The sequence below is a fragment of the Taudactylus pleione genome, unplaced genomic scaffold (genome assembly GCF_031769625.1).
Source record: "Taudactylus pleione unplaced genomic scaffold, aTauple2 ptg000006l, whole genome shotgun sequence".
Lineage (NCBI taxonomy): Eukaryota > Metazoa > Chordata > Amphibia > Anura > Myobatrachidae > Taudactylus > Taudactylus pleione.
In genome coordinates, this window is record NW_028284409.1 from 23528291 (window position 1) to 23553898 (window position 25608).

General features: G+C 43.1%; 1 protein-coding gene across 1 annotated transcript in view; it reads left to right on the top strand.

The window, feature by feature from the left end:
- Positions 1-1474: 1474 nt before the first annotated feature.
- The window catches only part of SAMD5 (sterile alpha motif domain containing 5), a 50354-nt gene continuing 26220 nt past the window's right edge, over positions 1475-25608 (top strand). Inside the window, exon 1 of the mRNA XM_088455634.1 lies at positions 1475-2534. Coding sequence (XP_088311760.1) covers positions 2070-2534 — 465 coding nt within the window. The 5' untranslated portion in view covers positions 1475-2069. The remainder of the gene's footprint in view (positions 2535-25608) is intronic.

Consider the following 25608-nt stretch of genomic DNA (forward strand, 5'->3'; position numbering starts at 1 on the left):
ACGCCTATCCTCATAGCCGCAGGGGGGGGTTAGGGTTAGGGCAGTTAGCGGGGTGAGCGTTAGATTTTTTGGGGGGAGGTTAGGGTTACACACCCCTAGAGGGGAGGGTTAGGGTCAGGCACAACTAGGGGGGGTTAGGTTTAGGCACTAAGGGGGGAGGGTTAGGTTTAGGCACGAAGGACGGGGACTTAGGTTCATGAACTAACGGGGAGGGTTAGGGAGCGGGGTGGAGAGGGTTAGGCTACCAGAAGGGAGGGTTTAGGTGGGGAGGGTAAGTATACTTCCCTGACCCCTGTCGGGATACTAGCCATCGGGATGTTGCTGTCGGTATTCTGACAGGAGGCATCCCGACAGCCGGCATATCGTACCGATTCACTATCATCCTACAGAGAAAAATGATGATGCAAAGTTGCAGTTGACATTTTATAAACTGAGTTGTTGTAGTATTGGCTAAATTTTACCTGTACTAATTATCATTTCGATTTACAAGTGATGCTCTACAAGAGAACAGTGATTCGGAAAGAAGAATATTTGAGAAAAATATACAAAGTATTTTAATGTGTCTGTGATAAAAACTGCAATGTGAACTTCTAGATTAGTTTGTAGGTTCATTTTCCTCATTTTACTACAGTCAGCATTTGCTTAGGAAAAGAATAATATAACTTCGCCCTTAACACACAAACTAAGTATATTTAAAGTTGCTGGAAATAGCTTGGTTATTATGTAAGCAAATAGCTACTGTAATGTGTTCTATCTAAGGATAAGTTTATTATTTTATTGCAAAATGGAATCATGAATCCAATTAAGCAGGGAAGAGCTGCTGAGGTTTCTGAGATGCCAGGTTCGGGTTGTTGTATCACACAGCCAGTGTCAGAACAATTTTGCAACAGGTTATTGCTCTAGTCACATCCTTGAGATTCCCGTTTTCCTCTTCTGTTCAGAATAACTATCACATAGAAAGGTTTCAGTAAAGGGTTTTGGTCGCTTTATGTCTGCAGGAGACGACAGGGACAACATAGGAAATGTAAAGTATGTTTAGCATAACGTTGTGAGTGAAGCACAAATTAAAAAGGAGATGAGTGGTTGTTATATTTTTAAAGAAGATTGAATGACAAAATAACCTTAAGGATGCAGACTGCCCATTGCTAAACTGCCTGCTGTATTGCCTTGCAGATTAATCTTGAATCAAAATCCCCTCCCCACACACACACAGGAGAGGCTGCCGGCTGAACTGCACATGTAATCCTCCCTCTCTCTATCACACTGAAGCGCCTGCAAATGTAATCTGGAACAATAAATAAAAATAGTGTGGAGCCAGTATTGTGAAAGGAAACAAGCAGATACTACAAGGAACTGTCTTACTAGGTTGTACTAATAAAGGAAGGTGGGGCTAGAGGATGACAGAAAGCCACAACCAGCCAGCTAACCTGAGGACATATTGAGGTTTTTTTTTTTTTTTTTAGTGTATTGACTGGTGGAGGAGTAAGAAGTGTGTCTGGCATCCCAGGGATGAAGGCAGAGCAGGAGGAGAGAAGCAAACTGTTCAGAAGAGGGTGGGAGACTGGAGCCTGCCTGGATCGCGTTGGTGTATAACAGGGAACGCTGAGCATACTGTTTGCATTGTGGATATAAAAAGTAAGTTGTTTGGAAAACATTTGATAGCATGGCATATGGGTGTTGCCTGTTGTTAAATTATTATTCCGGCACTGTATCAGCAATGAAGCAGGAGACAGTTGAGGTGTAATCAGTTTACTCTTGATCTGATTGAAGAAAAGGACACAGGAACTATCTCCATAGACAGTCTGCTTTCTGTCTTTAGGATTGAACAAATGTGATTTTTCTTTGGACTGTCTCCTCTTGGCTGCAGAATGCCACACATCACCAGGTACCTGTGCTATTCCTTATTCCATTGGTATCTGAGAATTCTAAAGTTGTAGAAAGCCAACAACATTTCACTATTATTTTTCCTGTTGGACACTATTTTTATTCTTACTTTGGATATTGTTATTTCATCATTTTATGTTTTGGGAGCCGGCAATTAATTTTCCTGACTCCATCATATACACACCATGTGTTCAAATATAGTGTATGAGTGGCTGAAAGCGTTACAGCTGTCTCAGTATACAGAATCATTTGTGGATAATGGGTATGATGATTTGGAGGTGTGCAAACAGATTGGGGATCCTGATTTGGATGCTATTGGAGTGATGATCCATCAGCATCGTAAAAAAATCCATGATGCCGTCCAAAGATTGAGGGAAGAGGAGAAAGAGGCCGCAAGCGGATTGTATTTCACTTTGGAGCCCCAGTTAGAGTCACCTACACCTGATATCTACACCAGCCACTTGGTGGAGCAGTATGAAACCAAAGCATGGAGGGAAGCACAGGGTCACAAGCCAGTTCCAAGGAGTAATAAAACTGGACAGCTGAGCAAAAACTTGGTCACGTATCCTAAATTGAAGTTAAAGATCATGATACGGGATAAACTCATTCGGGATGGGGTCAATCTCAGCAAGCCACCTTTCTCCAAAAAGGTAAGACTATATATGCAGAGGAGACAAGATATGTCACTGCAGGTTGTTTTGTCATTCAACAGTTTGGCAAAGTGTATTAAGATCTACGGTTGCATTCAAACCTTTTATATATGTCTGCGTGAAAAGCGTATACTATATATACCATAACAGAGATTATATAATTTGTCATGTTATACTTTTTGAAATATAATTTAGTTGGAATGTTAGATTGTGCTTAATACAACTTCTGTGTATGATCTAAAGTTGCTACCCTGTATGGGTATTATAAGGTCAGTGTGGACACTTGCAATTGTCTGTTGTAAATATGTGTACTTGAATAGAGCATATGCAGTTGAATAAGAATTTTGTAGGGTAACTTGATACTGGCTTTCAAATGGCAGGTATATGGATATATGGCAGGTATATGGATATATGGCAGGTGCTCTTACATACTACAGATGCAGCAGTAAATGTTGTGAAGTGGAATTGGTACCCTGAAAGTAAAATAAGGTTGATGTATTTTATGTAGTTACAGTATTATGAATTGAAATCCTATAATTTGACTTAAAACCAGGAGACATAGGCATTCTAGAGTTGGTAAAGGTCCTGCATGATTACTAATGTGTTAATCTAAATGCTTAGGTAGTAACCAAAATAATAACCTCCTACTTGGCATCAGTACTAGTGAAATTTCTGAAATCACTATGCTTATGTGTTTTTTACATCCATGTACCCCATACACTCTCCATTCTCTCCTCCATCACATAAGTAGATCTGTCCATCTCTCCCAAGAGCACTAGCTATGCTCCTTAATAGCAGTCTATTTTGGCACTAGCTTTGGGCTCTGTTGACAATTTAAGTCTAATTGCCATTGGAACTTTCATTTGCCACAGATATCAGTGTTCCCTTACCTCTGGGAAAAGTGCTGTCACATCAGACACAGGAAAGCCCATCCTTGAAGATCCGTAGCATGCTGCTACTTAACAAATGCTGGCAAGCAAGGGGTGATATATGTGAGCACAATACAGTATCATCAGTTACAGTTACACATATGTGAGCACAATCACAATCAGTTACAGAAGTGTTGTTTGTTCGATTAAGACCAGTGTTTGATATCATACAAGCAATGCCATTTTTTCACCAAGTTCTGTAGCATAACTGCGGTAATGTGGGTATTTTTAGAATTAATGGTATAGCGGGAACAAGTACTGTGTTCGCTTGTGAGTTTCAATGAAGACACACACATATTACATTAGAAAATGTTAAACACCAACCCACACCACTTTACATTGTCCATTGATGTTTGAAGAAAGAAAAAATAAAAAACAACTGCTCTGTCATCAGGCTGCTTGCACTTGGAGTGGACCTGTTGAAGTTAGCAAAGGAAATGTGTATATGTGTATATAAAGCCATGTGTGTACAGTATGTACATATATATATATATATCAAGAGTACTTTGGCACTAGGTCAAGCACACTATATATGCATTTGCACATCATTAATGCATAGCTACCTGTGATTGGTTAAAGTGTGCATTTATAAATTATTGTGCATTTATGTTCCTATATAAGCAAACAGTATTTTTGCAACACAGATCTGAGAATAGTTCTCATGTCTAGTCATATCACATATATATCACCACAACAGGTGCAGGGCAGTACTCCTAGCTAGGATGTACTGTAAATAAGCTTATTTTATATAACTTCTTTTCAAGCTTAAAATCTGACCAAGAAATGTCTGGAAACATATTTTTAGACCAGTGAAATGTCAGATTGTAATAATATTGTTATCCAAATAATTTGTGTTTAAAGAAGTTTTCGCTAATTTCAGCATCAGCATATAGTAGCAGTGAGTAGTGGAGCATACCCGCGTTCTGTACATTCCAGGAATGGTTCCACCGCAGCTTAGTTTGGATTCTAAAAGTGTTTTACGGAATGTGCTGTCTGTGTACACACAGAAGGGGGTGATTATCATATAAGGCAAATATTTCTTTGCTTAGCATTGTGGCAGCAGGACCCCATCCTGTGACATTCATAATAATGTACTTTCTTCTGGCATTCAAGGTCACTGATCTGATGAGGACACAGATGAGCAGTCTAACTTTCTGTTAATGAGTGCTGTAACTATGTCACCATAACTTCCCACTGCTGAAGTACACAGGCTGCATCTCTAGTGTTAAAACTAAGCGAGGTTTCTGAGCTGTGGACGATATCTCATTTTCCTTGCAACTATCTGATAAGTCCATTTGTTCTGATAAATGCATAGTTTATACAAGGACATAGCTTAACACTAGGAAGTAGGAAAGCATTTATATTTATTTCCTTTGCTGTGACTTTTTGAAGTTGGTTATGATTTTTATCTGTTCTCATTGATGTTTCTAAATTATTTGAAAATATTTGTTTTTGTAAGTAGTAGTCTAACAATATATTATTAATACTCTGTAGTACTATACTCATATTGAATTAATTAATTCTTATTTACTAATATTATGTGGTTTATTTAAGATCGCTCTGAAAAAAAAAGACAAAAAGTCTTCTTTCCTAAAAAATAGTTACTAGGGCAGTTGACCGTTGCTCAACTTCCCAGCGACACTGGCCGGTGGTGGTAAAAGTTAGTTATCAAAGAGCGCATGTGAGAGCTGGCTTATCGGCTCCCACATGTGTACTGAGACAGGGACTTCCAGATTTAATATTAAAAAAGGTTAGTTAAAACAAAAGGAAAACAATGGAAAAAATAATAAAAAAACAACACAGAAAAATTGCTTTATTTAAAAAAATTAAGCAGTTTTTCCTATGGACATCCCTCCCAATCAATTCTATCCTAAGAAAGGCATAACAGGGTCTTCAACCTTTGGCCCTCCAGCTGGTATGGAACTACACATCCCAGCATGCCCTGCCACAGTTTTGACATAACAGCATGCTAAAACTGTGGCAGGGCATCCTGTGGTCTGTAGTTCCACAGCAAATGGACTGCCAAAGGTTGAAGACCATTGCTGGATAAGCTATCAGTGGACAGCTTCGATATTGTACCTCAGTTGTTGATGATAAATAGACTTGACCATGCTTTTTGATAGGTAGCCATCGATGACCTTCACCAGCTTGTGGGCATTGATAAATAAGCTAAAAATCCTTTTAGGACTTTTTTGCCTTTGATAAATCGATCCCCAGGTAAGTTCATTTTAAAATAAGTATCCCAATAAAGCTTAAAGCAACATTCTCACTAATACCCCTTTTCTACTGCCTAAAAAACCTGAGTAATTGCCGTGTCTACCTGGGAATCAGCTCAGTGGAAACAGCTCCAAGGAAAAAATCCTTGGTCTACTGACCCAGGATTTCTTCCTGGGTATCGAGCAGGGTTTTTAGCAGGTAAAACCCGGTAACACTGCAGTGTTAACAGCTCTTACTCTGGTTTTTTGACCCAGGTAATTGCAAAAGTTGCTGATTGGTCCTTACAGGGTGCTGGCTGCTAATGTAATCACCCAGAGACCAGAGGAGATGTCTGAATAAATGTGTCATTAAAAGAAGAATGTCATTAAAAATGTCATTAAATTAAATAAATAATAAATAAAATAATAATGGGCCTGATTCATTATGGATTGCCATTGCGATCGCAGCTGCGATTACGCACGCAGACCTGCTGCAAAAATATGCTTCTGTTTGCAATTACATTGCCTTTGCGACCCAACTTAAAGATGCTCACTTCCCCTTACTCACATCCATAATACTTTGCAAGTCTGCAAAAACATCGGTACCATCATGTATTATCGAGCTTCACGCACAATTGACCTTCAGACCTTACTCAGAATTGCTAGCCTTCCAGTACGCAGTGAGAGCTCAGGCTACGTATGCCATCATAGTGGCTAATTTATGCACGCTCTTGTAACGGCTTTCAAACGAACTGATACGCCTGCGTTTCACCAACCACCCCCGTCACCACCACCCAAACCGTATTTCCTATCAATCACTCTGCGATGGGTCTGGGTGGTGTCTGTGATCGCAGTGGTGTCTTCGCGCACTGCAATGCATATGCATGCGCAGTAAGCAACAATCGGCCTACTACGTTCATAATCGCAATTGCGATCCTTGCTGAATCAGGCCCAATAATGATATTAATAATAATTAAATGAAATTAAATAATAAAAAAAAAATGATAAAAAATAAAGGATGTCCTTAAAAATTTCATTAAATGTGGATGTCACTAAAAATGGCCTGAATAAAGGTAATTTTTAATGACACAGTTTTTGCTGGGCTTACCTGTGTTCATTGGGAATGGAGGCGACCCAGGAAAAACCCGGGACAAGGGTGCAGTGGAAACGGGGTCTAAGCCGGTATGACCCGGCAAAATGCCAGGTAAAAATCCCGGGACAGACCCGGGATTTTGGTGGAAAAAGGGCATTACTTATTGCTGATTCCCCTTCATGGAGCCATTGATACTGCATATTGAAATAATATTTTCTGGGGTTCCTCTCTTCTGCAGAATACACCGACAAAATATTGTTATTGGTCATTTACCATTTTTAAATAGCTTCAGAGCAGGGTGTGAGTGGGAGGACTATACAGGAATCTCCGTTATTGAAGATTCTTATTGGTCAATGTGTCCATGAGATGTGATCAAATTATTCTTCTGGAAGCTTATTATAAATGAACAACTGGCAACACTGAATCCATGTGCATCATAGAGAGGAGCTTTTGCTGATAGAACAGACACTTGTTGGGGACAGTGTTGGGGAATAGCAGCAGCTCGGACATACTTAGAAGATGGGATAAAGAGAAGGAGGTTACTCCTGATCTGCCACATCCCAATAAATATGCCAAACAGACCAATATTGTGCATAATACTTCATCCAACAGCCAGTGGAATGAATGCTTCAGTATTGATGTTATTGGGAACACAGTAAAAGCCAGACAGGTTAATGATGGTAGGGAAATAAATTATGAGGAGGACAGATATTTTGTTGCCAGGAGGGTAAAACCATTTCCTGTCTCCAATGTGCTTATGTGTGGCTTATGATGTACTGAGTTGAGAGGTGTAATAAGAAGGTGCATAAAATTAAAAGTGACACTAGAAATATTAGATGTATGCAGGGGTGGGTTGAGAATTTAAAGTGGCCCTGGCAATAATCATGAAAGTGCCTCATGCTGGCGGGACCAAATAAACTGTTTTCAGTGCCAACACAATAGTAGGTGGGATTAACATATCATTATACATATATACAAATATTGGCAATCATAACAATAATAATTTAAAAAGTGTGTTAAAATATTTTTGATATATACTGTACTCTTGCAACTGCATATGGTATGCAAAAACATTGCTATGAATAAAAGTGGTTAAATAAAGTAGGATTGGAGGATTTCATTTATTAAAACTAGGAGAGGATAAAAATACATTATGGAAATACAAGAAATGTAGCAAAATACACCCATCAGTCATAACAATAAAACCACCTGCTTCATATTGTGCGCCAAAACAACTCTGACCTGTCGAGGCATGGACTCCACAAGACCTCTGAAGGTGCCCTGTGGTATCTGGTACCAAGCTGTTATCATTGATCGGACTGAGATCTGGGGACTTTGGAGACAAGGTCAGCACCTTGAACTCTTTGTTTCTCAAACCATTCCTGAACAATGTTTGCAGTGTGGCAGGGCTTGTTATCCTTCTGAAAGAGGCCACTGCCTTCAGGGAATACCGTAGCCTTCAAGGGGTGCATTTAGTCTGCAACAATGTTTAGGTAGATGGTATGTGTCAAAGTAACATACACATTAATGCCAGGACCCAAGGTTTCCCAGCTGAACATTGCCCAGAGCATCACACTGCCTCTTCCGGCTTGCCTTCTTCCCCTAGTGCATCATGGTGCCATCTCGTCCCCGGGTAAACGACGGAAACGCACTCGATCAAGCACATGATGTAAAAGAAAACGTGATTCATCAAACCAGGCCACCTGCTTCCATTGCTCCATGGTCCAGTTCTGATGTTCACATGCACATTATACTTGCTTTCTTCGTCTGTGGTCTGCGTCTACACATCCCCATATACAGCTAGCTACGATGCACCTTTCTATCATACCAAGAGGTGGGATAAAAATGTAATTAGTAAATGGGTACAAAATGCACAGGAGATTGAGAAATGTAAATATTAATTCTTTCCAACCTGAGAAGTCTGGTATCACCTCACAGATAACAAATCCCTCAAATTGGGGCGTATCTATAATGGGTGCAAGGTGTGCAGGGCACACGGGCCCCTGCGTCCAGGGGGGCCTTGCACCGCACACCCTGCACCCATACGGTTACTTACCTCTCCGGAGTCCCACGTCGGCACAGGGGTACGGCGCTGAAAAAATTACTGGAAGATGGCCACTGCGGCCATTTTACCGTAGTTTGTGCATATGCAGTACAGGGAAAATGGCCGCCGCGGCCATTTTCCCGGTGACCTGCGCATAGTCTATAGATTCTGGGCGCACTCTACTGCCCAGAGTCTGTAACTCCGGCGCTGGCTGCGCACAGCTCAGTGCGTTGCCGGCTGCTGGGCAGAGAGGAGGGGGCCCATGTCGGAGACTGCACACGGGCCCCCTCCTCTCTAGAAACGCCCCTGTCCTCAAATGCATATATAACGATGAGAGGTACAAAAAAAACACTAGAGCAAAAAAATATTCACAATACAACAATATAGTTATATCATATGCAGAATAGTGCAAGCACAATACACAGTATCGCTTACATAAGCTTGATGTCTGAATGATAACAGTCCATAATAGGAAAATAGTCAGGGCTACACTACAGTAGAATAAAAAAAAAGGTAAAATAAAACAAATAGTGAAAGTAAGGGGATGGTCCCTTTTAAACAATATGATAGGTGTAGGCGAACATATACTGTAAGTGGATAATAAAGAAAATTACTAAAAGGTGTTTTACACACAGATGAGAAACTCCACCACAAACCTCAGACTGTCCAATATTCAGCCACAATAGGCAACTACAAACGGAGGCGTCCCTCAGTATACAATGAAGGAAAGTGGAGTACTAAATATGACCCCAATGTAAATACAATGTAATAAGAGGTAAAATTAGAACCTGTGTACTTCTCTAAACAGGGATATGCTTTCTTTCATCAAACTGATGCATATGGTGGGAGATAAGAGTCCCTAGACAGTGGCACAGTACAATAACTGAAATGCTGTTTCTACTGTCAGTGCTTGTCCCAGTGCTTGTCCCACTAGTCCATTCCCTGTTACTTTTGCAGTGCAGAGAAGTATAAGTGGGTGCAGCTAAGGAGAGAACAGCCGAACAAAAGGTAAGTACCTGTAGAGAAGTTTCCCTCCTGGACAGTGGATTGTGGGGTGGGGGGTTCTCTGTGTGCATAAATGCACCCCAAGAAGAGGACACATGACGCACATTTCATCGGGGGCTTTGTCAAGTAAGCTAAGCCCCCAGCATATACAGAGGCTTCCTTAGTTAATTATCTACCACTCACACCTGAATGGGCTGCATCTGGGATCATCCCAGCTCATCCTCGTATCACTCCTAGGGGTAGACGGCTATTGACGGCAGTGGGCACAGCAGCTCATAAGGCCATGCTTCAAGCTTGAGTTATTCAGCTACTCCAACCCTATCAATTTTGAAAGCAAAATGATTTACCTCCTCCGAATGCACAGGGTAAAGGTCACTCTTGCTAAAGAATCCAAAACTTAACAATTTTTTGACATGTGGGAGAGCTATATTATCATCTTGTCTCCCGATATTAAAGGTCAAATCTACAGACGTTTACATTATACCACTAGGTAGCTGGGCCGCGAGGTGTCTGGCGATCCTCCAATTCTATTTCAAAGTGGAAATCTGGCATTTTGTGTCACGGTGAGGGGGACTCCCCGAGGGGTGTGTGGGAGGGAGGATGAGAGTTGGAACTTTGTTTTGCTTTTTTCTTTTGTTTATATTGGAATATTGAGTTTAGCCATATTGTGACTCCGCTGTACATCTGACTGCTTATGTCAGGGTTATTTATTATTACTGATTGTATTGTTTTGTTTGAACATTGTATTCCGATATTGTAACTTGACAATGTCTATCTTACTGTACATGCGATCCTTCAAAAAACTTATATAAAAATCTTTCAATATTGGGCCACTAAATGATAAACTGAAAAAATTATTTTAGACAATAAAAAAGCAGATCTTTTAGATGTGTTTTTCTGTCTGGATTCATGAGGCAATGCTATTTGTGTAGCACAGGTGGAGTCGCAGTTAGTTCTAAATAAGATTCTATAAATGTAAATCATGTCTGTCTCTACCTGCATGCAATCAGTGCTGGTATTAGTGAGTAGATTGTGTTTGTGTCTTGTGATAAGGTTTATCCAATAAATGACTTTTCTTACCTAATGAGGCCTGTCAGCATTATGGCATGTTGTTTCTGAAGAGTGTTCAGAGAGCTGCGTGATGGGTAATGCAACCTGGGCTAGAGTTTGGATTTTGAAAGCAAGTGACTTTTACTACAATATCAAAAGGAAAACTCTTGTTGGTTATAGATAAATACAATCATGTCAGTTACAAAGAATAAAAACAGCCACACTCCTTTGCAACTCAAACTGCACAAATTTGTCTGTATTTCCACCAGGGTGCATAGGTTTCTGGAGTAAAACGGATGCTTTCGTAGAGGAGCAAAAGTTTGTAGGAGAGGAGTTCGGTGGAATGAAGGCATTCCCAATAGGGTGCCACGTTTTGCGGAGCACTGCAGAATTAGATTACATTTTGTGGAGCAAGATTATTGGAGTGAGATTAAGGGGCCTAGCATTTCCATTCTAACACTGCAAAATTGAAAGAACTCTGCATCATTTTGGAGTTGGCGAGCATCGGTTCTTATCCTTGTTTAATGAGACAAAACACTTCTTATACACAGTGCACTGTTTACTATTACGAAATACTAGAGATGTGCGCCGACCCTCGTGTTTTGGTTTTGGATCTGGATCTCCCCTGGTTTTGGATCTGAATCTGGTTTTGGATTTTTCTCCTTGGTGTTTTGTTTTTTATATCTGGATTTTTTCTTAAAATATCATAAAAACAGCTAAAATCACATAAAATGGGCCTGTTTTTGTTCCTACAGTATTATTAATCTCAATAACATTTATTTCCAGTCATTTCCAATCAATTTTGACCACCTCACAATATTATTTTTTTCATCTAGTTAAGGCCAAGAGGTTGCATCCAGCTAGCTGGCTGACTAAGCTAAGTGACACAGTGGGCGGCACTAACATGTGGCAGTTCAGCTTCCAATTTCCAACACGGATACAGTGTTTTATACAGTGTGGGTTGGATACACCAATAGTGCACTTAGGCCCTCATTCAGAGCCGTACGCTCTGAGCAGAGCGCACGCTCTGCATGAGGGCCGGGCTCCTTTTTCATGGAGCGTCCTCCTGGACGCTCGTATAGCTGTGGGTCACCACCCACAGGCTATACGAGCGTGCATTTTGATGGCCGCGATGGTCGTGACCATCGCGACCATCGAAATTGCGAGCCGGAGCCTGCGGTTGAGGTTTTCAACCGCAAGCTCCGGAGTGATTTTGGCTCTATCAGAGCCAAAATCACTCCCACTGACATCACTAGTGATGTCAGTGGGCCGGCTTCTGACGGGAGGCGTTCCCGTGGGAACGCCCCGTCAGGGAGGCACGCCCCCGGCACGCCCACCAAAGGGGGCGTGCTGTCAATCAACATTGACAGCACGCCCCCTTTGATCGGACACAACGAGCGAAGGAAAGTCCTTCGCTCGTCGTGTCTGGCGCATGCGCACGACGGAGCTCCCTCCGTCGTGCGCATGCTCAGTGCAGACCATCGACCCACTTGCGAGCGTACAGCCGCTCGCGAGTGGGTCTGAATCAGGCCCTTAGTGTGACAGCAGTGTCAGCAGAGCGGAGTTGCTGCCGGTGTCCTCAGTACATGGAAATGCAGTGCTGCGGTGCTGGCAGTGTCCTCAGTGCAGGGTATCGGCGGTGTCAGCAGAGCAGGGGTGCCAGCGGTGTCTTCAGTGCAGGTGTCTTTGTCTGTGTCGGCAGTGCGGGGGTTGCTGACGGTGTCCTCAGTACATGGAATGGCACTGCTGCAGTGCTGGCAGAGTCCTCAATGAAGGGTACCGGCGATATCGGCAGTGCCAGCGGTGTCTTTAGTGCAGGTTTGCTGGCTGTGTCGGCATTTTAGGGGTTGCTGACGGTGTCCTCAGTACATGGAATGGCAGTGCTGCGGTGCTGGCAGTGTCCTCGTTGAAGGGTACCGGTGATGTCAGCAGTGCCACTGGTGTCTTTTGTGCAGGTTTGCTGACTGTGTCGGCAGTGCAGGGTGTCGGTAGAGCGGAGTCCACAGTGCAGGTTTGCTGACTGTGTCGGCAGTGCAGGGGTGTTCTCAAAGCAGGGTGCCGGCGGTGTCAGCAGAGTGGGGGTGCCAGCGGTGTCCTCAGTGCATGTGTGCTGACAGTGTCGGCAGTGCAGGGGTGCTAGTGGTGTCCTCAGTGTGGGAGTGCTGGCAGTGTCGGCAATGTGGGGGTCGCTGACGGTGTCCTCAGCACGTGGGGCAGCAGTGCAGGGGTGCCGGCAGTGTCGGCAGTGGCGGATGCTGCCAGTGGGGGTGTCGGTGGTATCGGCAACGCAGGGTGCCGGCAGTGTCAGGCAGCGGGGGATGGCGGGTGCCATCTTCTTTTGCTTCCTGTGTGCATATTAAATGGACTTATTTAACGGTGATTGGCTGAGAGCTGTTACAGACAGCTCTCTCAGCCAATCAGCGTTAAGCCCACTCAATACAAAACCTCGCAACCCGACAGTGGAATCGCAAGGTTTTGCCTCGGGTGAGGGATCCGGGGCAGGCAGGGAGATCCGAGCTTGGCGCTCCCAGAAATTCGGGTGGGTTCGGTTCTCTGAGAACCGAACCCGCTCATCCCTACTAAATACATCATAGAAATATAGATAGTGCTGGGCAGCTTGGGCTGATTTCCAGTGTAAAAGGGAGGCCAAGAATTTGGTGTTCCCATGCTATAATATAAGCCATCCCTGGACTACTCCGTGTAGAGCTGGTACTCATAGCTTATTAGCCCTATGCTGAAAAGCAACAAGGCTTTTTTCAATCCTTCTAAGCTGTTGGGTTTGCAGTAATTAACAAGACTGGACGACACCCGTACACCCCTATCTATAATCATACTTGCCTACCTTAAGCTTGTTCTCCCCGGGAGAAGCCTGGGGATGAGAAGCAGGGAAGCAGGTGGCCTGTGATGGGGGCGGAGCCTGATGGGTCTTGTCATTAAGCCGCGCCCTCTTCACGGCAAATTGCCGCGATTGGCTTAAATTTAAATAGGGGGCGGGGCTAAATTACACGATTAATGGAAAATTGCATCATTAAGCCCTGCCCCCCTACACGGGGACCCGCGATCGCCGCAGAAACTCTCCCCATTCTGCCCACTTCACTAGGAAGTGGGCACAATGCGGAAGAATTGCCTACCCTTCCGGGGCATGTATGTCTATAATATCAAAATAGTTTTACGAAACACAGTTAGTAGGCACAAGTTTCTACTAAACTTTTATTGAATAAACAATTTCCTAAAACTAGGGGTGTGCACCGGCCACTTTTCGTGTTTTGTGTTTTGGTTTTGGATCTGGATCTTTCTTCGTGTTTTGGATCTGGATTGGTTTTGCCAAAACCACCCTTCCGTGTTTTGGGTTCTGGGTTTTGTGTTTTGGATCTGTATTTTTTTTTAAAAAAGCATAAAAACAGCTAAAATCACAGAATTTGTAGGTTTTTCTGCTCCTATGCTATTATTAACCTCAATAACCTTAATTTCCACTCATTTCCAGTCTATTCTGAACACCTCACACCTCACAATAGTGTTTTTATGTCCAAAACGTTGCACCGAGGTAGCTGGATGACTATGCTAAGCGACACGAGTGGGCGGCACAAACACGTGACCCATCTAGGCGTGAAACTGCAGTGGCAGACAGGATGGCAGTTTGAAAAACTAGGCCCCAAACTGTACATAATGCAAAGAAAAAAAAGAGGTGCAAGATGGAATTGTCCTTGGGCCCTCCCACCCACCCTTATGTTGTATAAACAGGACATGCACACTTTAACAAACCAATCATTTCAGCGCCAGGGTCTGCCACACAACTGTGGCTGAAATGATTGGTTCGTTTGGGCCCCCACAAAACAAGCTGGCAATTAATGTGTCCCTGCACAAACTGGCTCTATGGAGGCAAGATGTCATCCTCATCCTCCTCATCCACCGATTCCTCACCCTCTTCAGTGTGTACATCCTCATCCTCACAAAGTATTAACTCGTCCCCACTTGAATCCACCACCACAGGTCCCTCTGTACCTTCTGGAGGCTGGTCTCCCTGGAAGAGCTGATAATTCATTTTGATGAACATCATCTTCTCCACATTCTGTGGAAGCAACCTCCTACGCCTTTCGCTGACAAGGTTCCCGGCTGCACTAAACACTCTTTCGGAGTACACACTGGAGGGGGGGCAACTCAGGTAAAATAGAGCCAGTTTGTACAGGGGCCTCCAAATTGCCTCTTTTTCCTGCCAGTACAGGTATGGACTGTCTGCCATGCCTACTTGGATGCTGTCACCGATGTAATCCTCCACCATTCTGTCAATGGTGACAGTATCATATGCAGTGACAGTAGACATGTCAGAAATTGTTGCCAGGTCCTTCAGTCCGGACCAGATGTCCAAACTTGGTCCTGCCTGCCCTGCATCACCGCCAGCGGGTTGCTTAGGATACCTAAGTTTTTTCCTGGCAGCCCCAGTTGCAGGAGAAAATGAAGAAGGAGCCGTTGACGTGTCACGTTCCGCTTCAGCTGACAGTGTGTTCACCAGCAGGTCTTTGCACCTCTGCAGGCTTGTGTCGGCCGGAAAGAGAGACACCACATAGGCTTTAAACCTAGGATCGAGCACGGTGGCCAAAACGTAGTGGTCTGATTTCAACAGATTGACCACCCTGGAATCCTGGCAAAGCGAATGAAGGGCTTCATCCACAAGTCCCACATGCCGAGCGGAATCGCTCCGTCTTAGCTCCTCCTTCACTTTCTCCAGCTGCTTCTGCAAAAGCCTGATGAGGGGAATGACCTGACTCAAGCTGGCAGTGTCTGAACTGACTTCACGTGTGGCAAGTTCGAAGGGCTGGAGAACCTTGCACAACACGGAAATCATTCTCCACTGCGCTTGAGTCAGGTGCATACCCCCTCCTTTGCCTATGTCATAGGTGGATGTATAGGCTTGTATGGCCTTTTGCTGCTCCTCCATCCTCTGAAGCATATAGAGGGTTGAGTTCCACCGCGTCACAACCTCTTGCTTCAGGTGATGGCGGGGCAGGTTCAAGAGTGTTTGCTGGCGCTCCAGTCTTCGGCACGCAGTTGCTGAATGGCGAAAGTGGCCAGAAATTTTTCGGGCCACCCAAAGCGTCTCCTGCACGCCCCTGTCGCTTTTCAGAAAATTCTGCACCACCAAGTTTATTGTGTGAGCAAAACATGGGACGTGCTGGAATTTGCCCAGATGTAATGCCCGCACAATATTGGTGGCGTTGTCAGATATCACAAATCCTCAGGAGAGTCTAAGTGGGGTAAGCCACTGGGCGATGATTTCCCTCAGTTTCTCTAAGAGGTTGTCGGCGGTGTGCCTCTTACTGAAACCGGTGATACACAGCGTAGCCTGCCTTGTAACGAGCTGGCATTTCTGAGATGCTGCTACTGGTGACGCTGCTGCTGTTGCTGCGTAAGGTGATACATCTACCCAGTGGGCTGTCACAGTCATATAGTCCTTAGTCTGCCCTGTTCCACTTGTCCACATGTCCGTGGTTAAGTGGACATTGTGTACAACGGCATTTTTCAGGACACTGAGGACACTTTTTCTGACGTTTCTGTACAGTCTCGGTATCGCCTGCCTAGTGAAGTGGAATCTAGACGGGATTTGGAACCGGGGACACACTACCTCCATCAATTGTCTAAATCCCACTGCACTAATGGCGGATACCGGACGCACGTCTAACACCAACATAGCAGTCAAGGCCTCAGTTATACGTTTTGCTTCAGGATGACTGCTGTCGTACTTCATCCTCCTCGCTAAGGACTGTTGGAGGGTCAATTGTTTAGTAAAAGTAGTGGTGTTCCTACTTCCTCTCTGGGATGATGAACGACTCCCAGCAGCAGCAACAGCAGCAGCGGCAGCAGTAGGCGTAGCAATGCAGGATCCTCCGGAGGAATCCCGGATAGGAGAGTCAGTCATGCCAGTGACATGGCCTGCAGGACTACTTCCGATCCTAACTAAGGAGGAAATTGACGAGGAGGGAGTTGACGGTGTGGTTTGCAGGCGCTTGGATACAACAGGACAACGGGATTTAGGTGTCTCTGGACTGCTTACGGTCTTAGCCAAAGTTTCTGAACTTGACAGTAACTTTTTATGAACGCGCTGCAGGTGCCGTATAAGGGAGGATGTTCCTAGGTGGTTGACGTCCCTACCCCTACTTATTTCACCTTTACATATGGTACATATGGCAAGACAGTTGTTGTCCGGATTTGGATAGAAATATTGCCAGACCAAAGAGGTGGAATGTTTGGTCTTCTGCCCAGGCATGACCGTGATGGGCTTTTTCATCCCACGGACAACAACTGTCTCCCCCGGAGCCTGATTTAAACAAACCACATCACCATCAGAATCCTCCTCGCCAACTTCCTCCTCAGCGCCAGCTACACCAGTATCCTCATCCTGTTGTACTTCAACAGTGACATCTTCAATTTGCATATCAGCAAGTGGACTGTGGGTGCTCCTTTCAGCACTTGCAGGGGGCGTGCAAATGGTGGAAAGAGCCACCTCTTCCCGTCCAGTGCTGGGAAGGTCAGGCATCGCAACCACCACCACACTTGGACTCTCCTTGGGGATTTGTGATATCTTCTTAGAAAGCACAGTTCTTCGCTGTGCTTTTGCCAGCTTAACTCTTTTGATTTTTTTAGTGGGAGGAGGGCTTCCATCGTCATGTGAAGCTGAACCACTAGTCATGAACATACTAGGGATCGACCTTAGCCGTTCCTTGCCACTCCGTGTCGTAAATGGCATATTGGCAAGTTTACGTTTCTCTTCAGCTGATTTAAATGTCTTTTTCAAGGTCATTTTCCTGAACTTTGCCATTTGGGATTGTATGTGCCCTCTACTATGACATTGGGCATCGGCCTTGGCAGACGACGTTGATGGCATGTTATTGTCTATGTCATGACTAGTGGCAGCAGCTTCAGCACTAGGAGGAAGTGGTTCTTGATCTTTCTCTATTTTATTTTTATCGGAGAAAGTTTGGTCCTCCATTTATGTTATATCGATTTGATATATACGTGCGGCTAAACACAGAAAATAATTTTTTTTTGGGTTTGGACTGGAGTGTACTTTGTGGGTTACAGCACCCTTTAACGGTCAAGCCAGCCGGCCCTTTACTTATGACACAGGCGCACGCTTGGCACTACTTTGTTGATGCACGTGCGGCTACTGCGCACACAATTCACAAACACAGAAAATAATTTTTTTTTGGTTTGGACTGGAGTGTACTTTCGGGGGTTACAGCACCCTTTAACGGTCAAGCCAGCCGGCCCTTTACTTATGACCCAGGCGCACGCTTGGCACTACTTTGTTGATGCACGTGCGGCTACTGCGCACACAATTCACAAACACAGAAAATAATTTTTTTTTGGTTTGGACTGGAGTGTACTTTCGGGGGTTACAGCACCCTTTAACGGTCAAGCCAGCCGGCCCTTTACTTATGACACAGGCGCACGCTTAGCACTACTTTGTTGATGCACGTGCGGCTACTGCGCACACAATTCACAAACACAGAAAATAATTTTTTTTTTGGTTTGGACTGGAGTGTACTTTCGGGGGTTACAGCACCCTTAACGGTCAAGCCAGCCGGCCCTTTACTTATGACACAGGTGCACGCTTGGCACTACTTTGTTGATGCACGTGCGGCTACTGCGCACACAATTCACAAACACAGAAAATAATTTTTTTTTTGGTTTGGACTGGAGTGTACTTTCGGGGGTTACAGCACCCTTAACGGTCAAGCCAGCCGGCCCTTTACTTATGACACAGGCGCACGCTTGGCACTACTTTGTTGATGCACGTGCGGCTACTGCGCACACAATTCACAAACACAGAAAATCATTTTTTTTTGGTTTGGACTGGAGTGTACTTTCGGGGGTTACAGCACCCTTAACGGTCAAGCCAGCCGGCCCTTTACTTATGACACAGGCGCACGCTTGGCACTACTTTGTTGATGCACGTGCGGCTACTGCGCACACAATTCACAAACACAGAAAATAATTTTTTTTTTGGTTTGGACTGGAGTGTACTTTCGGGGGTTACAGCACCCTTAACGGTCAAGCCAGCCGGCCCTTTACTTATGACACAGGTGCACGCTTGGCACTACTTTGTTGATGCACGTGCGGCTACTGCGCACACAATTCACAAACACAGAAAATAATTTTTTTTTTGGTTTGGACTGGAGTGTACTTTCGGGGGTTACAGCACCCTTTAACGGTCAAGCCAGCCGGCCCTTTACTTATGACACAGGCGCACGCTTGGCACTACTTTGTTGATGCACGTGCGGCTACTGCGCACACAATTCACAAACACAGAAAATATATTATTTTTTTAGCACTTGGGGGGAGCACCCCTGATGGACAGAGCACCCCCTGGACAACACTACAGCACTCCTTTAGGACTGGGACACTGCACAGGACTTTGGAGTGGACACAGCCCCTATGGAGAACTGACTGCACAACACTGTCCAGCCAGCCCCTATGGACTTTGAAGTAGTGGACACAGCCCCTATTAACAACAGCAGCACAGCACAACACAGCCAGCCCCTATGGACTTTGAAGTAGTGGACAACAGCAGCACTACACTACACTACACTAGACAGCCCTAACTCCCACCCTCCCTCTTCACTGTCCACAGCCGAGTGAGAAAATGGCGCCGACGCGGGTACCTTATATAGGATCCAAAACCCGCGAGACTCGGAAGGCGGGATGATGACGTTTTGCCTCGATTTCAGATCCGAGTCAGGCGGGAAAAGTCGAGCCTGACTCGGATCGGACTCGGATCGGGGGGGCTCGGGGGGGTTCGGATATCAGAAATCCGAACCCGCTCACCCCTACCTAAAACCCTTGCTTACTACTTTATTAAGTTAAAAATACATTCTTATTTTCATTTTATTTTTCATCAGTCATACTATAGTCCAAACAGGGGGGCTATTAACCTAAAAAAATCTCACAGCCAGGATTCTCCTTCATCACCAAGAAGTCACAAACATTTTCTCACCCTGGCCACTTGTGATTGGCTAGCGGTGAAAGGTAAATTCCAAATACTTATAGCTTACTGTTCATAGTGATTGAGTTGGTATTTTTTATGAGGTTTTTTTTATTGCTTTCATATTTTTTTTCATTTAGTCTGTGTCTCAAGAAACAAAAGTTGTTTTTATAAAACAAATATGTGATAAGAAAGGATGATCAACTAATTTAATATAAGGGGCAGGATCTTATGGACCCATGTCCATTATACTAGGATCATTGGGGTGGTCATTCTTATTGTTTTTATACAGAGTGCACAAGGAAAATGTATTTTACTGCTAAATGGGTTCTAATATAAATGTAACAGTGTTTGTCTCCATGAAATGTTCTGTCACTCTTATGATTAATTTAAGCTATACACAAGCATTACTCAAACAATATTTTAGGAGTAAAATATAAATCTTCATTTTTTTAAAGGGGTATATAACATGGTTGGTTAGGATGTGAAACTTACAGAACACCTAATTATTCTCCCAAAATTCTACTCTGAATGGCTTCATTTATGTCTTACTGTACTCATCAGATTGAAAGGACTTATTACATGGTGTCAGTTACTGTGCTACAACAATCCCTGACATTTTCTACCATGCTAGTCTTATATGCTGTGAAAGTCTTACTTTGAGTAGACATGGGTCACCATTTAAAATCATACCTCTTTTGTAACATTGTGTATCTGCAGACACAAGGCTTTTGAGCCACCACCAATGCCCAAAGTAATCTGGTGCTACTGGACTCATACCACAAACTCTGGGTATCAGCAGTACGACCTCTCTCTCAAGTGAGCCACAAGCTCAATTAACGACCTACTGCACTGAGTTCATAATCACTTCCTTTGTGCAGACCTGCATCAGGAAATGGCCTAATGACTTGCTGCTAGTAATGAGCTCCCTGCGTCTGAGGCTTGTTGCCACAGCTCCAGCCTAACTTGATCCCTAAATTTGTATGACCCTGGCTCAGCTAACTACCTCTCTAGTCTTGAACCATTGGTCTCGGGCAATTACCTCCATGGCTTCTGACCCATGGCTCCTGAATTACCACCTTTGTGGCTCTGGTTATTCTCTGGACATGCTATTGCTTACTCTAAGTTCCTAGAATCAACATTTATAGTACAGTACATCTTTTAAATCTATTAACCAGTACCTGCCAAATATGTCTGATGCATTGGTTGAAGTACACCAGCAAATTAGTTTTTCTACCTAAAATGGAATTTGTGAACCATAGGAACTAGACTTAATCATCCCGCAGAGATGGTCCTTTTGTAGAAAGAACAATGTGTCCTTCCACAAAGCAGGTAATGCCCCTGTAAATGCACCCTCTCCAACCCTTTATCTAAATGAATTAATCCGATACTAGATGATAAAATCTTACATTTGTACAAAAATAGGAGAACATGTTCCTCAACCTAACCCGTACTGATCGCTCCTGATCTGCCTTACTCCTTACATGTAATGGTGCAAACATTTTCAACCACAACTTATATCGCTACCTTGGCTGCAAAGCCAGGCACTAGTATAGCTGGTGAAATGCGAAATGCGAAAAAGCAGATTTTTGATATCACAAAAGAGCATTTTTGTGTTGGGATTATTAGGGATATACAAAAACAAATAAAAGTGGAAATAGACAAGTGAGTTGAGTTATGTCCTAGTCAACTGCTAACGAGTCAACAGTTTGCTTAAGTATTATGCTTATAAATTATAAAGTTATGGGGCCCATACATCAGCAATCAGTTGGGGCAATTCCGTGTTTTGCAGATGATTTCCAGTTTATGGGGTTCGCCCACTGCCGATTCTGACGAAAACGTGAGTCAGTGAATCAGATTGTCTAACATGTTGGATTTCACTGACCGATCGGGCCTGTAGATTGCTAGTGTGTGGTAACAATCAATAGTATTTTACTAGTAAAATGGGCACTTTCATGATTTGCAGATCTGATCTTTGGATGAAATAGATCTGCTAATCACTGAAAAATATCGGCATTGTATGGTCGCATATTTGTGGATTGGAGAATTGTTAAATAAGGGAAAGAACACAGAATCTGTGAATCTTTTTTTGTGATTACTGATGTATGGACAAAATTAGCTTATGATGTCAGATTATTGCTGCAGATTGTTTGTGTTTTTTTTTATTATACTAGATACATCAGTAAGGACTAATTAAGCATTGCCAAATCATTTTTCTTTCTTGGCAGAACAAGGTTTTGTCTCTGGTAGACATCCTTCATCTCTATGGCAATGGCAGCTGCAGCAGGTCCAATATTCCGCCGCCGCTACCCCCGCAGCTGCTGTTTTTCCCAACCCCACTGTGAAACATCATTCCCGCCCACACTGACTCTTCCAGGTCCAGCATTTGACACCCGGGCAGTCATTGCACTGACTTCCGCTCCGCTGTGATACCTGGGCGGGTGTCTGAATCTAGCTCCTCCCCTTCTCCCTCCTCCTCCCCTCTTCCTTTGACTGATAACTGAGGAAGAGCCCGATGCCAGGCCTGGGCTGAGTATTAAAAGCTTGCATTTTACGACCGTGGTATGTGCCTATGTATATCTGGTATATGTATATATGTATATATGTATGTGTGCATCTTGTATCTGTGTGTTTTATATATATATATATATATATATATATATTATGTAGGTATGTATGTATACTTGCCTACTTTTGAAAACCGCTTCATAATGGGGGTGAGGTGCAATCAGGGAGATTTGTAGACTCTTCAGGGAATCAGGAGAATGCTGCTATTTCAGGGAATCTGGTATACGTACTGTATATGTGTGTATGCATGTATGTACCTATAATATGAACATCTAGTATCAGTATATGAGTGTGTATGTATGTCCTTACTGTATGTATCTGGTATTTGTATGGAATCAGTATGCTTTACCGCCGGACGTATGGTTCAGAGTCCAGTTCAGACATTTATGTCGCTGAGGTGCGGGCACCGCACTGAAAGACGTTCACTGAATGTGTTCAGTGCAGGAGCCCAACCTCCCTATCTATTAACATGCTGAACCTGGTTTTGGTTGCATTGTGCAGAAAGTCGTCAAATGGATAGGCCCCTTTAGACTAAATGGGTGCAGGGTATGCGGTGTAGGCCCCCCTGGACCCAGGGGCCCGTGTGCATTGCACTCCCTGCACCCATTATAGATATGCCCCTGCATCCATAGATATGCAGAAGGGATGTGTGGCACATACTAACTGTTTTATGTTTTGTGGGGTGCGCGCGACTTCAGCACATGTGCTGGGGAAAGCAGGGGCGGCTGAGTGAAGCTTTGCCTAGGGTGCCTAGAAACCTTGCATCGGCCATGATTAAATGTTGAAATCAGAATGTGTATTTACACATAATTGTGTCTAGGGATAAAATATGAGTTCATAAGCCCGGGCACAGCAAAAGGAAAGCTGCAGTCTCTTTTGGAAACGGTTACATTGCCTGGCCATAGTTTTGTGAGAGTTAGCTGCAACATCTAAATATGCTGGGAAATGCTTAGTGTAGACCTCCTCCAACATGCAGATGGAATACATTTGTTTGAATCTAGTAGAATGTTTAAATGACTATCACAAGGGAATTCTATTACACTGTTCACAATAACCTGTTTTTCTATCATAGAAGTACAATTGAAGGCATGGTTTATTTTGGATCGAGTTGGCATATCAACAGTCCTGACGAGTGTTGTTGGATCATGCCAGTTAACCCATCTAAACATTCTTATGTATGTGGAAAAGGGTTGTGGTACAAAATGTCGACATTCAGAATGTTGACATGGTCTGTATATCGACATTTTGAATGGCAACGTGTGTGTTTAGGCGCTCGTAGACCCTAACCCACAGCCTATGATGTCTGTAGAATGCATTCTGCTCTATGTAGATGTGAATGATGATATCCTATTTTTACTTAAGGTTAAATCTCTCATGCTGGGTACACACTATGCGATATATCGTTGTACAAATGACGAACAATATATTGTTAAGTGCGTCCGCTCTCCTGTACACATGATATATCTATGAATGACATTGTTCACAGATATTTTGCCTCGGCCGTGCATCGTTATATTAGTATAGATATATTTTATTCAGTATTTGACCAAATCTTATCGAAAACTAGTTTTGTTCAGCACATTATTAGACCAGAATTTAATAGACTGCCACCATTTTCCATAACACACAGTGACAAGAGCCATCCCAAATAATTAAAAGTTCTTATTGAATTCAAATTGTGCACTAGTATATTGATCATACTGAAATAGACATTTCTCAACCATGCCTGAAACTGCTTTAATGGACCCACTTATCTCCACATGATGCCACCAGATAATAGAGAAAGAAATTGTGCTAATCAAACAGCAACTATTGAATGATGTTGATTAATGCTGAAGTACTAAAGATTTTTAGCTATATACTGTATATATGATTCACTGGTCATCAATACATATATAATTACATAACAGTAAGTATTCTTTGCTGTGTGCACGAAGCATCACTATATATCGTGTGCAGATGCATACGATATATAGTGATGCTGTTTATGTATCTAAATAATTAAACTATTTGACACTGAAATTAAGTCTGAATGTTTAAACATAACATTTCAGTGTGCATTCATCTTAAAATGCAGCTGCTGTTTGTGTGTTTAAACAAACACTGAGGAAAAACACATTTTGTAGTGTATAAATAATTATAATGATGTGTTTATTATTTGTTTTCCTAGAGTGCTTACAGTTTTCTGCAGTTATACAGATTATTTTCTCATAGTTTTCTGCTTTCGCGAACTAACAATATTTTCTCCTTTTAAGTGAAAAGGGATATAAAAGTGATATGCGTATAGCCACAGTGTCGTTCTCTGCTTTCTTCTGCTCATCAGCATAAATTATAGCAAACTAATATAAAGAGTTTTGTCTCATAGCTTTACATTTACATTTTAACTCATTCAACCTGTAGAGATTTATCTCCTAGGACATTTTCACCAACGTTTCCATTCATTCTGAAACTATCACACCTTATCAGGGAAGATTTTAGTCCCATTTATTATCCTTATCAAAAGAGCTTGTGATGCAGTCCTTATGCAATTCATTTGCATATAAATAGAACATCAGGTCATGGAGTCAATCACTTCATACATAAACATGAATGTATTTTTACATTACATAATATACAATACCATTGTTTAAGTAGCTATAGTAAACAGGCGAATTGTACAGATTTACATTTAAACTTGGCACATACACATATACAGTTAGTTTTTGTTTTACTGATTGAAGTTTCAAAAGTATTTTTTGCATTCCGCTTTAAACGTCTCTTTTTAATATACCTGAACACCCTAAGTACATTTTTTCGAAATCAAGTCTCTAACCGTCTGACTTGTAACAAATACATCCATCAACCATAGCCTCAGAGCAAATTATCCAACTCCTCCCTGCAGACATCTGGTCTTCTCAGCTGTATACAGTGAAGGAATTTAGTTACAGGGCTATGGGTTTAGGGCTGGGGTTGTCTTTTAGTGCCTGCCTGAAGGTGGGCATTTTCTTTGGCAGTACAGACAGACATTGTAGTCACTAAGGTGATACTGTATTTAAGAAACATAGGTAGACAGGCAGGCAATTTCAGAAAATAAAATACTATAGGCAACAAATATGACAATAGTAATGACTGATATAAAGGGTATTCCATAAATATGAAAAAACAATACATATAGCATATATTAGGCCTAGCTGTCGCAGGTCTAGGAACTATCCACCATCCTAACAGTCA